The 15,269-nt window shown below is 43.9% G+C and overlaps 1 protein-coding gene across 3 annotated transcripts in view; it reads right to left on the reverse strand.

The window, feature by feature from the left end:
* The window catches only part of STAC (SH3 and cysteine rich domain), a 204,049-nt gene that overhangs the window by 58,344 nt on the left and 130,436 nt on the right, over nt 1-15,269 (reverse strand). For all 3 annotated transcript variants that reach the window (XM_031469899.2, XM_010982044.3, XM_010982042.3), the window contains one exon: nt 14,248-14,527. In XM_031469899.2, coding sequence (XP_031325759.1) covers nt 14,248-14,527 — 280 coding nt within the window. The remainder of the gene's footprint in view (nt 1-14,247; nt 14,528-15,269) is intronic.

A 15,269-nucleotide genomic window follows, 5' to 3' on the forward strand; every position in this document is an offset into this window, starting at 1 on the left:
ACCACGGCTTCTGGGTCCTGTCTTGTTGGATCTTTACGCCACATCTACCAGATAAGTATTTTTAAAAGGAGAAAATGGATGCTCAGAAAATGTTTCTTGAAAAAAAAATTAAAAGTGACCTTTCATCCCTCTGAAAAAAAAAAAAGTTCCTTGAAATCTCCTTTCCAACGGGGCTATCAGGCTGATCTCATGCAAAGCGACAGAGTCCTTCTGGGTCAGAGTCAGGCTGGCTCACTGTCCCTCCGTGGGTTCAAGGAGACATTCTTGTCACTTCTCTTTACGGCACTAAAATGCTTGGATCTTAGATTGTACAGGATGAGGGACGGAATGAAACAGATGTAAACTCCTGACACCACGTTCCTGCCGTGTCTGTGGAAACACACTTCTCTGGCTGGAGGTGGAGTGTGTGTGTGTGTGGTGAGCACACGTGTGCACAGGTGTGCATGCATGCACTCCTGTGCTGGCCTTCCGTCATGCTGTTGGGGCCAGGGGTGCAGGGGAGCTATAAGTTTCCGGATTTTCTTTCCAGGTAAACTAAGCCTGTGAAAGAATAATTTCTTCATTTTTCTGGTTCAGCAGCCAGGCAGTGTTCGGTAAGCTACACAGAAGATGCTTTAGTAGTTCTCTTCCCCTCATCCTCTGTCCTTAACCACTGGGTCACAGTACAGGTGTCCCCCCCCTCCCCCAAACACACACACCTGCCCGATGCTTTGAGTCCCAGACACACACAAAGGGCTGGCCTATTTTTTGCTCCTGGCCCAGTTCTGTCATTTACGTGGTATCCCTGCAGCTGCACAAGCTGAGGCACATTTCTAAAGTAGGTCAGTGGAGCATTCCCTGCCCTGGCAGCTGAATGCAGGTGCAGGGTACACACCTTCCAACAGGTCTCTGTCTCCTGTGTTTGTAAGCGGAAGTGGCCTGTTCTTGGAGATCCCTAGCTTCCCAGCGTGGAATTAATCATGGGTCCTCTCTGCATCTATCTGTCACAGCTCGGTCTGAACCTCAAGCAGGAAGGCAGGAATCAGCATCGTCACAGTTGGAAATGCTTTATAGCTGCAAGTTTAGAAACCTCTTAAATGTATCCAAGATTCACAGTACTGTCTACTCTCTGTCTACTCCACTCCAGCCTGCATGATTTCTCCTCCTTTCCTTCTGCCCTGGGCATCTTTTAAAATTTCTTGGTACATGGGACAAGGAGAAAATATATGAAGCACAGCGAGTCTCAGAAGAACATGGAAATATATATATTTGCTATGATATTACTAAATAGCGTCTAGCTGGTGACCTCAGGGAATGGCTGAAAGTGTAACAAAACCACCTTAAGTTATCATTGTCCCCTGTCTGACCAGTTACTTACGCAGTGAAAATACTCTCCCGGATTGTCATTGCTTTCCGCTGAGGTATGATCTTGAAAGACTCCTAAAATACAAATCTTTTCCTTGGGACATGAAAAATATTTTTCCTCTAAAAGTTCATCTCTATGCTGTGATTCAAGAAATCACCAAAACATCTGCAAACATCATGATGTATAATTCAAGACAGACAGTCTCTTTCTTTTGGCTCTTTAACACCCCCCCCCCCCCAGTTTGACCATTGAAGACTTCGGTTAATTACTAGTAAAATAAACAGTTCACAGGAATGAAGTTCCACATTTTCTTTCTTCCACTGGTAAGACAGGGGCAGTGTCTGGCAACCTGGGAAATGTTGATTTTTCTGCAGAGCTGTCTGCATATAAAGATTCTCTCATCACCACCTGGTCCCTTTCTTATTCTTAATAGTCACCAGATGTTTAAGGAGGGGGTTGAAGATGTGAGTGCCCATGTCCTCCTAATATCAGCCTATGTGAACCTTAAGAAAATAAATTTTAGGGACAAACGTAGAAGCATGGCTCACATCACTGAGATGAACCAGACTCGAACGGTCCCTTTGAGTTCCTGACTTCTCCAGACTGGCCCCCCAAATGGGATTCAGACATTCTCCCTCACAAATGTGGCTTCAGGACATCTCAGTCTGATCCTCTGGATGGAGGTAGGAGGTGGGGTGGCCTTGGAAAGCCAGTGAGGGCATCACAAGACCTGTTAAAGCCACCCTGCCTGCCGAACACCACAGTGTCTGCGTGGCGGAGGCCCAGCAGGCCTACAGCTGAAAGGCTTGGGGCTCCTTCTCACTTCTTCCAGTTTCTAGATAAGTCTGGCCCCTTTTCCTTTGCTACCTCAGTTTCCTCAGTTGAATTTATGAAGGTGTTAGCTATCAGCACCGAGCCAGCACTGTTTGGTGGGTCCCTGGCTGTTGAGATGACGTACTGTTTCTCCTTAACTCCTCAGAACACAACCACTGTACCTTCACTGCATAAGTGACTGGCCAGATAGGGGTCAGATGATCTGCTGTTCCTCCTCAACTCCTCGGAATTTTTCCTTTGTGTATGATAAAAATAATCATAACCGTAACTCTGATAATGGTATTTCTCAATGGCTGAGCACTCATTTATCTATTCATTCACTAACTCTGATAATGGTATTTCTCAATGGCTGAGCACTCATTTATCTATTCATTCACTCAATTCACTGAGCACTCATTTATCTATTCATATACTGAACACCAGTTACAGGTCCAGTGCCAGGCTTAGCGCTGAGGGTACCACACTGAACACGACACACCGCAGCCTCCGCCCTGTGGAGTTCATGCTGGCGCATTTGCCATCTGTCTGATGTAGGTGACTGCATCACACCCCCGCCTCCTTCACTCCTTCACAGGGCTGTAAGGGAAGGCAACTTAAAGGGTTGTATGAGACCAAGCAGAAGACAGAGACAGCATCTGCTTTTGGCTGAGAGTAAAATACAGGAGAACCAGATATTCCGATAAAGAAGTCAAAAGAAGGAATAAAAAACCTGGGGAATATAGGAGAACAAAGAATAAAATTCCACAAAGTCCTTGTTAGAAGAATGAAGGCCAGAACCGGCCCTGCAGGTGATCACATCACTGTCCTCAAGCAGCAGTTCTCAGGCCTTTGGATTTCACGGACTAGTGTAAACGGGGAGGCTGGAGAGTGCGCTACTAGCTTCAGTGAGAGGACAGCGGGCTGGGGAACGAAGCCACAGAACAGCTGAGGGGTGGTAAGTGGGACCTGTGAGAATTCCTGAACTATAACCCAATGGGACCTAATTAAACTTAGAAGCTTCTGCACAGCAAAGGAAACCATAAGCAAAACAAAACGACAACCTGCAGAATAGGAGAAAATATTTGCAAATGATGTGACTGACAAGGGCTTAATTTCCAGAATATACAGACGGCTCATACAATTCCGTAACAAAAAAACAAACAACCCGACCCCAAAATGGGCAGAAGACCTAACAAGCAATTCTCCAGTGAAGATATATAAATGGCCAACAGGCACATCATAATTATCAGAGAAATGCAAATCAAAACTACAATGAGGTCATCACCTCACACCACTCAGAATGCCCATCATTCAACAGTCCACAAACAATAAATGCTGGCGAGGCTGTGGAGAAAAGGGAGCCCTCCTGCACTGCTGGTGGGCATGCAGTTTGTTGCAGCTGTTATCGAAAACTGTATGGAGACTCCTCAAAAGACTAAAAATAGACTACCATATTATCCAGCAGTCCCACTCCTGGGCATATATCCAGAGGGAACCTTAATTCAAAAAGACACCTGCATCTCAATGTTCACAGCAGCACTATTTACAATAGACAAGACATGGAAACAGCCTAAATGCCCATCAACAGATGACTGGATAAAGCAGTTGTGGTATATTTATACAATGGAATACTACTCGGCCATAAAATATAATAAAATAATGCCATTTGCTACAACATGGATGGACCTGGAGAACGTCATACTAAGTGAAGTAAAAATACTGTAGGGTATCACTTATATGTGGAATCTTAAAAAAAAAAAAAAGACACAAATGAACTTACTTACAAAACAGACAGACTCACAGACACAGAAAACAAGCTATGGTTGCCAGGGGGAAAGGGGAGTGTGGAGGGATAAACTGGGAGTTCAGGTAATGTAAAATATAAAACAAACAGCGAGGACCTACTGTAGAGCACAGGGAACTATATTCAATAGCTTATAATAGCCTATAATGAAAAAATATGAAAAGGAATATATATCTGAATCACTATGCTGTACACCAGAAATCAACACAACATTGTAAACCGACTGTATGTTAACTAAAAAATAAAGAATAAAAACAAAATAGAATAGGGAAAGAGTTAAAAAAAAAAAAAGTCCCCAGGTGGACCCGGCTCACCATTGCGCCCCGACCTGGGAGCGTTACATTAGCTGAGCAGGTGGCGCCCCGGCAGCCACCTCCCTTACACTTGTGGTGCTCTTGTCCTCTTCTAGAAAAATACTACTGAAAATATATGCAGAACAACGGAGAAACAAAAATAAAAGCTGAAGAATGGAGATGTTATGTAATAATAGAACTGGTGGTAAATATCAAAATCAGTTAAAACTAGAAATGTTTAAATAGATACACAAATCTTGTGATAAAAGGTGTGCATCTCTTAAGATTTATTCTCAAAGGTCTTAACTGCAAAACATTGGAATGACAATAAAAATCTGGATTGACAAGAGTGTCATCCTTCATTTGCGAAAACAAGAAGAGAAAACACTACTGCTGGCAGGAGGGGAGTTGGGATTAAAAGTTTGGTAGGCTTATCTGGAATAATAGAGGACTAAAAATACCATGTATATTTTTACTTTTTAATAACTTAAGAAATGGGGAACAGTGCTTTTTGAAAATCTCAGTGGTCATCATTAGGAGAAGAATATATATCTGCCAAAACACAGGAGGTTATAAAAAGAAGTAACATATAAATCACACAATGACCAACACACACACACACGAACTGGAAGGAAACAGGAAACACAAAATAGAAATCCTATGGTAACAGGCAGAAGGAAAGCCAAATATTTAACTCCTAACAATAAATACAAATGCATCCATCTCTTCCATTTAAGAATAAAAACTCAGGTTAGGGAGAAAAGAAATCTAAAATGCAATTATGTTTATTTTCAAAAGAAGCACTGAGATGACAAGACAAAAAGGTTTAGTGTTAAAGGTAGCTAATGGCATAGAAAGCAAGTATTAAAAAAAACTAAGATGGAAGAATTACTGTAACAGCGGGCGTTCATGACAGAAGTATGAAACAGTGTAGGCTGGCGTTGTACTTGGATGCGGATATAATTCACCAGGAGGGAACAATCGCTGTTACAGACCTTTGTGGGCTGAGTCACTTTACATTGAAATATGCAGCACATCCATGTTGCTGCAAATGGCATTATGTTATTCTTTTTTTATGGCCGAGGAGTATTCCATTGTATAAAAATATGTCATTCTAAGTGAAGTAAGCCAGAAAGAGAAAGAAAAATACCATATATCAGTCATATGTGGAATCTAAAAAAAGAAAAATAAAGGATACTATGAACTCATCTACAAAGCAGAAACAGACTCGCAGACATAGTAAACAATCTTATGGTTACCAGGGGAAAGGGGGTCAGAAAGGGTAAGTTTGGGACTTTGAGATTTGCAAATGTTGGCCACTATATATAAAAATAGATTAAAGACACCCCATACATTTCTTCTGTATAGGATAAGGAACTATATTCAATATTTTGTAATAATCTTCAATGAAAAAGAATATGAAAATGAATATATGTATGTGTATGCATGACTGGGACAGCGTGCTGTATACCGGAAATTGACACATTGAACTGACTGTATACTTCAGTTGAAAAAAATGCAGCACAAAGGAGACATGAAGAGAAAGATAACAGAGGAGGAAAAAGGGCTTCAGTGTCAAGCTTCTTTTTAGGCAGGGTGGAGACTTGACAAACCAGGGGAGTGGCTTTCAAAGGGATTAGGGCATTTTCTTTGTTCTTTGTCTATTTCTGTTGAGTGGTATTATAGACTGTTTTTCCTCCTAGTCACTCACTATGATTTTTTTAAATACTCTCTATGTGCCAGGTGTATGCTGTGCTGGCTGCTGAGGGAACAGGCACAAGACATCAGATCAGATCATGTTTTCTACGGACTTACGGAGGTCTGGGTCGTTTGAGAAATGACATAAACGTTCAGAGAAGGTGCTTACTGCAGAACCAGAGGAGGCATTTTACTTGAGTCCTGACAGATTTGGGGCTGGAACAGATGGAGAACTGGGGCAGGAAAGAAGGCATCCCACATGTTCCAGAAGGAACAGCATAGGCTAGGGCGCTGACAATGGGCTCAGAGAACAACATGAGGACCTTGGGGTGGTGAGGGGTCCTCTCACCTCCCCTTGTCCTGTCTTCTGTTTTGGCAGAAGTGATGCCCTGCAGCCCCATGTGATGCCCCAGAGTGTAACACAAGCCCCTGACAGGGGTCGCTTCCATTTCTGTGCGAGGCTCTAAGATACCTTCTTTTTTTGGTGGCGGGGGGAGGGGGAGGTAATCAGGCTTATTTATTTATGTTTTAATGGAGGTACTGGGGATTAAACCCAGGACCTCATGCATGCTAAGCACGCACTCTACGACTGAGCTATTCCCTACCCTCTAAGATACCTTCTTCCGTGGGGTCTACCAACATCCATTTCTGCTCAATCTTTGCTGGAAGGAATGTGGTTTCCTTTTTCATTTAAGTCATTCTCAATGAGCAATTTCTTAAAATACATAGTACTTGGCAGCAGGAGTAAAATTTCGGGAAACTAACAGAAGAGGCTGGCTGTATTTTGTACCTCTTGGGTTGAGGGGTGCTGTGTACAATGTTCTCTGAGAACCCAGGATCTGAATTGAAGCCTTAATGGCTCTTTAATGAACTTGCTTTTGCAGGCACTGGAAAGGCTTTCTGAATCGTGTCCATTAAAGAGACACGTGCCAAAAAGTGCTCAAAGGCAGCCAAGTGGAATTAGGGAAAAGGAGGTCTTAGGAGGGAGAACGCCTTAGTTATAATCCGTTTGCTTTACTGTCTCTGGTCTCCACTGAAAACACTCAGTTGTTCAGGATAGCGGGACTTCACAACACGACGGTGCGCTACGAATATCCAAAGCGGGCGTAGTGTCCAGCACCTCCCAAACACGTCGGAAAATCCCCCCTCCCCAGTTCCATGGAGCCTACCTCTGGGGTTACTTTTAGAAGCTCTTCTTTTTAGCATCTTGAACTCTGCCTCCCTGTAATATCCATCACTGTGCACGGGAGACCCCGAGTGAGTTTAACCCTCTTCCAGAAGAGATCTCTTCAGTTCCCCAAAGTCTTCTCCAGGCGAAGCACTGACACCTCCTACAAACATTCCTTCCCTGGTAGGGTCACTATCTCCCTACCTTGAGTGTACTTTGGTTTTATTTACTTAAAATTCTGTCCCCAGAATTAACACATTTCTCTCAAGGGGCCCGGATGAGTAAAGAATACAAAGAAATTAATTCTGTTGGACTGGGCATGAGATTGCATTTTTGTCCTCTCATAGAAAAGCAGCAGTTAAATTACTACCTTTAAGTAATTAAGACACCAGAGATTAACAATCCCATTGGACAAACCACTGAGTTCCACAGCCCAAAGGAAAGTATCTACTTGAAATTTAAGAAAAAGTTTCTAGAGAGCACTTGTATTTTCTTATTTATAAGCTATACAGCTCCTAAAACAATTGTCCAGCTACATGATTGATGGCACCTCAGAGTTTTAATGCCATCCTGAGGATACACAGATTTGACATCTGCTTTTTAATATTCCTCTTGATTTCTGTTTGGCGTTTCCCACCAAGAGACAATTTCAATGGTGAGTGAATATTTCCATTCAAGGTTTGGCTAATGTTTTAATGTTTTATGACTTTTTCAAGCAATCGGATAAGGTGAGAATAGGTCAGGAAATAACTAAATTAATGGTCAAACAAAAGCATGGCAGAAAGGTCCGGGACTCAGTGTCATGCAGGTTTTCCTCACGTTCTATATGTTATTCATTATAATGGTAACACTATGTTATAGGTACAACAATGCCAAGGTGCATCTGCATTTTAAATTCACTCCTAGTGGAGGATGTTTTTATACTGCATCTTGTAGCATTATGGTATATTTGGAGCTAGGGATGCTGTTGGTGGCTGGCAAGCCCAGAGCTTATTTATTGTGATGATGCTGTGAGCATCGGCTGCTAATGGCTCATAGGCTCTTTTTCAGAGAACTATTCTCAGTCAAAGGGGATCCTCCTTGCCTGGGATGTCACACCCCCACTGCCTCCTGGGGGCAGCCGTGGCCAATGACTGAGTGGTAGGAACAGACAAAGGCCAGCCCCTCATCTCAGGATGGGGCTACTGTGTGAAACAGGGCAGTCTCTGTCCGAGTTCCCCATGGGCAGTTTCAGTGTGATGCCAGCTCCAGCAGTTCCTTCCCTTTCCCTTCCTGCTTCTCTCATTCCCCTTTTCCTGAGGGCACTTCCCATAACAGATCACTTTGACAACAATGTCTGTCTTGGGCAATCCCTGTTGTAGGGATTCTCACCTAAGAAGAAGCCATTATTATTTCCCCCAGTGATTGCCACTTGGACAGTTCGAAAGTAAATGATTCTTTGACTGTGCGGTGACTGCATGAGGAAACTTGAAATTTTAGGCAATGAAATCCAGCCTTTTTGCTGAATATTTGTTTAGAAAATATGTGCCTATTTAATACCGTGTTTTCTAAGGGAATGACAACTAAAAAAATTTAGTTAATTTAAAAATAGTTTTGGACACCAGGTATCTGGCAGTAAACAACAGGATGGAATCTCTTGGAAAAACCTTCATTGATGGGTGGACTCGTGCACTGAGTTAGTTATGCTAATAGTGCATGTTGACCTGTTTGAGTAAGATGCAGATTACCAGGGGGAAATTTCAGTGCTCTCCTGAAACGAGTCTGTAGACAGCTAGTTCAGAGTAAAGACAGGGTGCCACAGATGGAATACATGCAGTGGATGCACAGTGAAGACGGGTGCCCCACCCTGACTCCCACTGCCAAGGCCTAAGGATGGCAAGAGTGGACCAGCCTGGTGGAGGAAGTATGTTCATCTAACCAAGCATAAGAGGATTCTCCTCATCTAAGACTGGGTCTTGAGTCCTGCTGACTCAGCACTGGGGCTGATAGGCCCACCTGACTGCCTGTTTCTCTCACGTCTCCACGAAAGATTGGGTTGATCAAATTTGGCTTGCACAGGTGACTGCATTTTCTGGAACAGGATTGTCTAAGGAGGTGACCTTAATGGCTAGCAATGTCCTGGAGGCAAGACTCAATTAGCAGGAGGACATGCCACACTGCCTGCTTAACCCAAGGGGCCCGGGAGCCAGGTCAGCAGTGGAGGAGCAGTCTCAGGTGTCCAGTCCAAGGTCAAGGGCAATGCTGGCACTAGGGAATGAGTGAAGGAACCAAGGAAACCAGAAAGAGATGGGCATGACACCATGCACAAAAATAAACTCAAAACTGCTTAAAGACTTAAATATAAGACAAGACACGATAAACCCACAAATGACAAATGCTGGAGAGGCTGTGGAGAAAGGGGAACCCTCCTACACTGCTGGTGGGAATACAGTTTGGTGCAGCCACTATGGAAAACAGTGTGGAGATTCCTCAAAAGACTAGGAATAGACTTACCATATGACCTAGGAATCCCACTCCTGGGCTTGTATCCAGAAGGAAATCTACTTCAGGATGACACCTGCACCCCAATGTTCATAGCAGCACTATTTACAATAGCCAAAACATGGAAACAGCCTAAATGTCCATCAACAGGTGACTGGATAAAGAAGAGGTGGTATATTTATACAATGGAATACTACTCAGCCATAAAAACCGACAACATAATGCCATTTGCAGCAACATGGATGCTCCTGGAGAATGTCATTCTAAGTGAAGTAAGCCAGAAAGAAAGTAAAATGCCATATGAGATCGCTCATATGTGGAATCTAAAAAACAAAAACAAAAACAAACAAACAAACAAAAACAAAGCATAAATAAAGGACAGAAATAGACTCACAGACAGAGAATACAGACTTGTGGTTACCAGGGGGGTGGAGGGTGGGAAGGGATAGACTGGGATTTCAAAATTGTAGAATAGACTACACTGTATAGCACAGGGAAATATACACAAAATGTTATGATAACTCACAGAGAAAAAAATGTGACAATGAGTGTGTATATGTTCATGAATAACTGAAAAATTGTGCTGAACACTGGAATTTGACACAACATTGTAAAATGATTATAAATCAATAAAAAATGTTAAAAAAAAAAGTAAATTTAGAGAAAAATATCTTTAAAATTTATTGAAGAAAAATATTTAAAGTAGATATCATCAGAAAGGAAAATAAAGAAATCTGATTACTTTAAAAAAAAAAAAAAGACACGATAAACCTCCTAGAAGAAAACATAGACAAAACATTCTCTGACATAAATCTTAGCAATGTTTTTCTAGGGCAGCCTACCCAGGCAATAGAAATAAAAGCAAAAATAAACAAATAGGACTTAATTAAACTTACAAGCTTTTGCACAGCAAAGGAAACCATAAGCAAAACAAAATACAGCCAATCGACTGGGAGAAAATATTTGCAAATGATGTGACTGACAAAGGCTTAATCTCCAGAATATATAAACAGCTCATACAACGTAATAACAACAAGAAAACCCAATCCAAAAATGGGCACAAGACCTAAACAAGCAATTCTCCAATGAAGATATATAAATGGCCAATAGGCACATCATAATTGCTAATTATCAGAGAAATGCAAATCAAAACTACAATGAGGTCATCACCTCACACCAGTCAGAATGGCCATCATTCAAAAGTCCACAAACAATAAATGCTGGCGAGGCTGTGGAGAAAAGGGAGCCCTCCTGCACTGCTGGTGGGAATGTCATTTGGTGCAGCCACTGTGGAGGACAGTATGGAGATTCCGCAAAAAACTAAAAATAGGACTTACCATTTGATCCAGCAGTCCCACTCCTGGGCATATATCTGCAGGGAACTCTAATTCTAAAAGATACATGCACCCCAGTGTTTATAGCAGCACTATATACAATAGCCAAGACATAGAAGCAACCTAAACGTCCATCGAGAGATGACTGGATAAAGAAGCTGTGGTATATTTATGCAATGGAATACATCTCAGCCATAAAAAAGAATAAAATAATGCCATCTGCTGCAATATGGATGGACCTAGAGATTGTCATTCTAAGTGAAGTAAGCCAGAAAGAGAAAGGAAAATACCATATATTACATATATGTGGGATCTAAAAAAAAAAAAGAAAAAAAGGACACTATGAACTCATCTACAAAACAGAAGCAGACTCAGAGACGTAGTAAACAGTCTTATGGTTACCAGGGAAATGGGGGGAGGGATAAATTTGGGAGTTTGAGATTTACAAATGTTTGCCACTATATATAAAAATAGATTAAAAAACAAGTTTCTTCTGTATAGCACAGGAAACTATATTCAATATCATGTAATAACCTTTAATGAAAAGGAAATATGAAAACAAACAAAAAAGAAAGATATGGGCACGGAATGAGGCTGGGGTGCTGGTCTACTTTTACTGCCACTTTCTTGCAGCCAGTATTCAGCCTCTCCACCTCTGAGGCCCAGGCAGCCAGGTGAGGCACAAATGCGAGAGCTGGTAAACCCAGCTCCGAGTGTCCATTCCCACTTCCAAATCCCAGACAGTGAGGATGCCAGACTCCGTTTACTTTTAAACAAAGATCCATCAGCTAGAAACTGCACAAGTGAGATTTGATTTTTCTGAGCCATCATTATCTAACCTTTGGTTCTCTGTGGAAAGGAAAAAAAAACCTCTGCTTTAATATATTCTCGGGAATGTCATTCTAAGGGGATAACAGCAGGGGGGTCTTTCCCTAGAATCTAGAGTGTGAAGATGACCTGTGGCTTGAAGGAAGCAAATCTCCAGGTGGTTATGTAGAGACAGGAGGTTGCCTGAGGAGTAAAGAAAGGGCAGATCAGCTGCGCTCTGCTGTCACAGACAGAAGGGCCTGCACAGTTTCACGAAGGGTAATGTGCATCCGTCTCCTCTCCACCTCACTCCTCTTCCTCCCCTCACCGCCTCCCTCTGCCTTTTCTCTCTCCCTGTTCCCCTGAGTCTACCATTTGGTTTCCTTGGTTTTCATCTTTGAAAAGATGCTTATCTTGTTGACTATTTTTTTCTGTCTCTTTCTTAAGAGAAAAAAGCAGCTACCATATATATTTAATTCTGAGAAGAGGAAAGTAGAGTGAAATTCTCTTTAACACAAAGCATGGTTTTTGGGGTGATTTTCAAAACAGAGGCTTTCAGCCTCATTGCTGTATGTACTTGGGGTGCACCGGAGTCCTCTCTCAGATCATGCTTGTGACACTCCTTGGATATGAACTCATTTCCGTTACTTTTTAAAACGACACGGGCTGTTTGCCTTTTCACAGTCGTCACAATGAGATTTCAGAGAGACTCATCATCACCCATTTAAGGGTTGTGAACAGCATGGCCTTGAAAAGTCCTGGTGGGAACTCACGGGGAAGTTGAAAGTGACGCATCAGAGTCAGAAGCTGCTCAGGCAGACGGAGAAACCAAGCTGGAGGCCAAAATGCCTAAGCGCTCCGAGCGGGAGACGTGATGAGCCCCTGTCCCCGCCACGCTAATGGTCAGATGCTGGGTATCACTTCCGGGTGGAGAAGCCACAGGGAAGGTGGTCGCGCTCCAAGACTGAGGAGCATCTAACAGACCACAGAGGCTCAGTTGTGCAGAGGCCGTCCCAAGCCCTGTGGCAGCCTGGATTACTGACGTCCTTCCCCTGCCCTTTGCCAGGTGGCTTTGCAGTCCCTGCTCCTTCTCCATCCCTGGACATGGTGGAGTGCCAGCAGAGTCCCACCTCCAGCCCGAGCCCCAGGAAGCTTGTGTGCTTCCACTTGTCATGGGAAGAGCACGCCCCCGCTAGCCCACCGGTCCAGGGAAAGCGTGAGGAGGTATGGGATAGAGAGAAGACCCAGTAACTGAGCTCGGTGTGGATCAGCCAAACCCCAACTGCTCTGAAGATGCTTGGACAGAGTGAAAGAAAGCAGCTTTAAGAGCTGGAGTTTCAGAGTAGATATGAGATACTACAGCATTATTTTCCAGAAATCCTTGACCGACCCAAAGCACTGATCCTGAATGTGGCTTGTTGGAAGGAAGAACATGAATGAGAGTGACTAGAAAATGCGAGTGTGGACAGATAATGGTTTTCTGAAGATGCAGACAGGCCTTGTGGGTAACGCTGCAAAAGGGGCTGACGTTGCTCCCCGTTTTCAACACCCCGAGACCTCAAATGGTCTCGGCCAAGGATGAAGGGAACCACAGAACCCGCCTTCCTGGCTGCATTGGAAAGTGCCACTGCTACTCTTGAAACAACTGGTTTAAATTCATTCTGGGTTCCACCCAAATTCCCTTTATGGTTTCCTCCATCTGTTTGGTCCTTGGGTTTGCGACACGGGACAAGCAGGAGGGTGTAAACTGTGGATGGCATCTCTGTGGGTGTTACTCCCAGCAGCTCATGGTGTCCTTCTAGCTGGGACATTATAGAGGCCATTCTCTCCATCTGGGTACAGCCTCTAAGACGCTCTGGCTCCCACCATTTCTCTGAGGTACCATGAGTGATCCTTCCCAGGATCAGTTATAATCCCCATCACAACTGTCCTGCCTTCTTTAGTGCCTCCCTGAGGTCCCCTACCTTCCGTGCCTGCTTATCTGGGTCACGCACCTGTAACTCATCAAGCCACAGACCTCCCCCTCCAGGTGACCCCAGGCAGGCATTCCCACCCACCGTGGAGTTGATGCTATGATAGTCCCCAACTGCCCAGCATCCCACGGATTATCTCTCTGCTAACTGCCCTTGGCTAAAAAGAGCTGCTTTGTTCAAGATTCTGCCCCCACCCTAGGGGCCGCCCATATCTGGTGAGAGGTAATGCTGCGGTACAAAGCTCCAGACATCTGACCTCAATGCAAGATGACTGTACATGGCTTTAGAGCTCTCCGGGGATCAGCTGAAGGCTTCGTTACAACCACATACACCACAACCCAACTCCCTCTGCCCAGCCCTGCTTCCCTTCCCTCTGACAAATATTGTTCCCTTAAATGCTCCCAAACAATCCTCCTGCCTGTCAGTCTCTGAGGCTCAGATTTGTCCACCGGGACCTGGACCCCAGTACACCCCTCTTACCTGGCTTTCCATGGATGTGGGGACCTGGAAGGGGGTTGGGGGGAGGCTCACCTACGATCATGTGGTTGCAGACGTCACAGAAAGTGGGCTTCTTGAAGATGTGTTCCTGGAAGGCGTGGGCCTTGCCGCCGCCGCCTGGGTAGAGGCTGGCCCTGGTGGGTGTGGACGTGAGGCTTCCGGGGACCGGGAGAGGGCTGGAGCCGGGGCTGACCTCAGCCAGCGGGTCCGCCTGCAGCTTCCCGTCACTGTTGGTTCCCTGGAAGAAGTTGTCAGCACTTTTGCTCCGTAAACTCTTGGTCTTGAAGGAGAGCGATCGTTTTAGTTTCTGGAGCTGCAAAGCAAAGACAGAACAGACTCTCTTATGATCAGTCAATCATGATCAATGGCGCAGACTCCCGCTGTGCGGGTGAGGCCCGCTCCACGCTCTGCTCTGTTCCCGACACCCTCAGCCCCCGAGGAGGCTCCCACGGGCCCTGTGTGAGCCTCCCACTCCACCCCCTGCCAAGCCAGGCTGCAGAAAGAGGTTCTGTCCCCTGCCCCTCCTCCTTGCCTCCCTGCTTCAACCCATGTACTGTCAAAATAGTTCAGTGCGCTGGGTTTTGGACACCAAAGATTATTTTGTCACATAAATACAATGTAATAAACTTACACTGATGCAGTACTATTATGTGATATGCAACTCATATTTAAATTTTGAAAATCACACTAATAATATATTTCATAGCATTTAAAAAATCTGCTTTGGGATTTAATTTAGGATTAGGCATTGCTTTTAGTTTTCATGTATTTTTTTAAGTCTCATTTTATTTGGAATAGTGTCTCAGCTTTTGTCTTTTGTGACATCTTTATTTTATAGAATACAGAACAATTGTCTCATGGAATAGTCTTCAATCTGGACTTGCCTGGAACTTCTTCCCAAGTGGACACGGATTACACATTTTTGAAAGAAGTACCACAAAAGTGATGCTGTGACCTTCTAAGTATATCAGGAGGCAGCTGATGTTGATTTATGATTTTGTATTTTGTATTTTATACTTATTTGTTTGCCTGTTGATGATCTGACTCCCAAACCA

The sequence above is a fragment of the Camelus dromedarius genome, chromosome 17 (assembly GCF_036321535.1).
Source record: "Camelus dromedarius isolate mCamDro1 chromosome 17, mCamDro1.pat, whole genome shotgun sequence".
NCBI lineage: Eukaryota > Metazoa > Chordata > Mammalia > Artiodactyla > Camelidae > Camelus > Camelus dromedarius.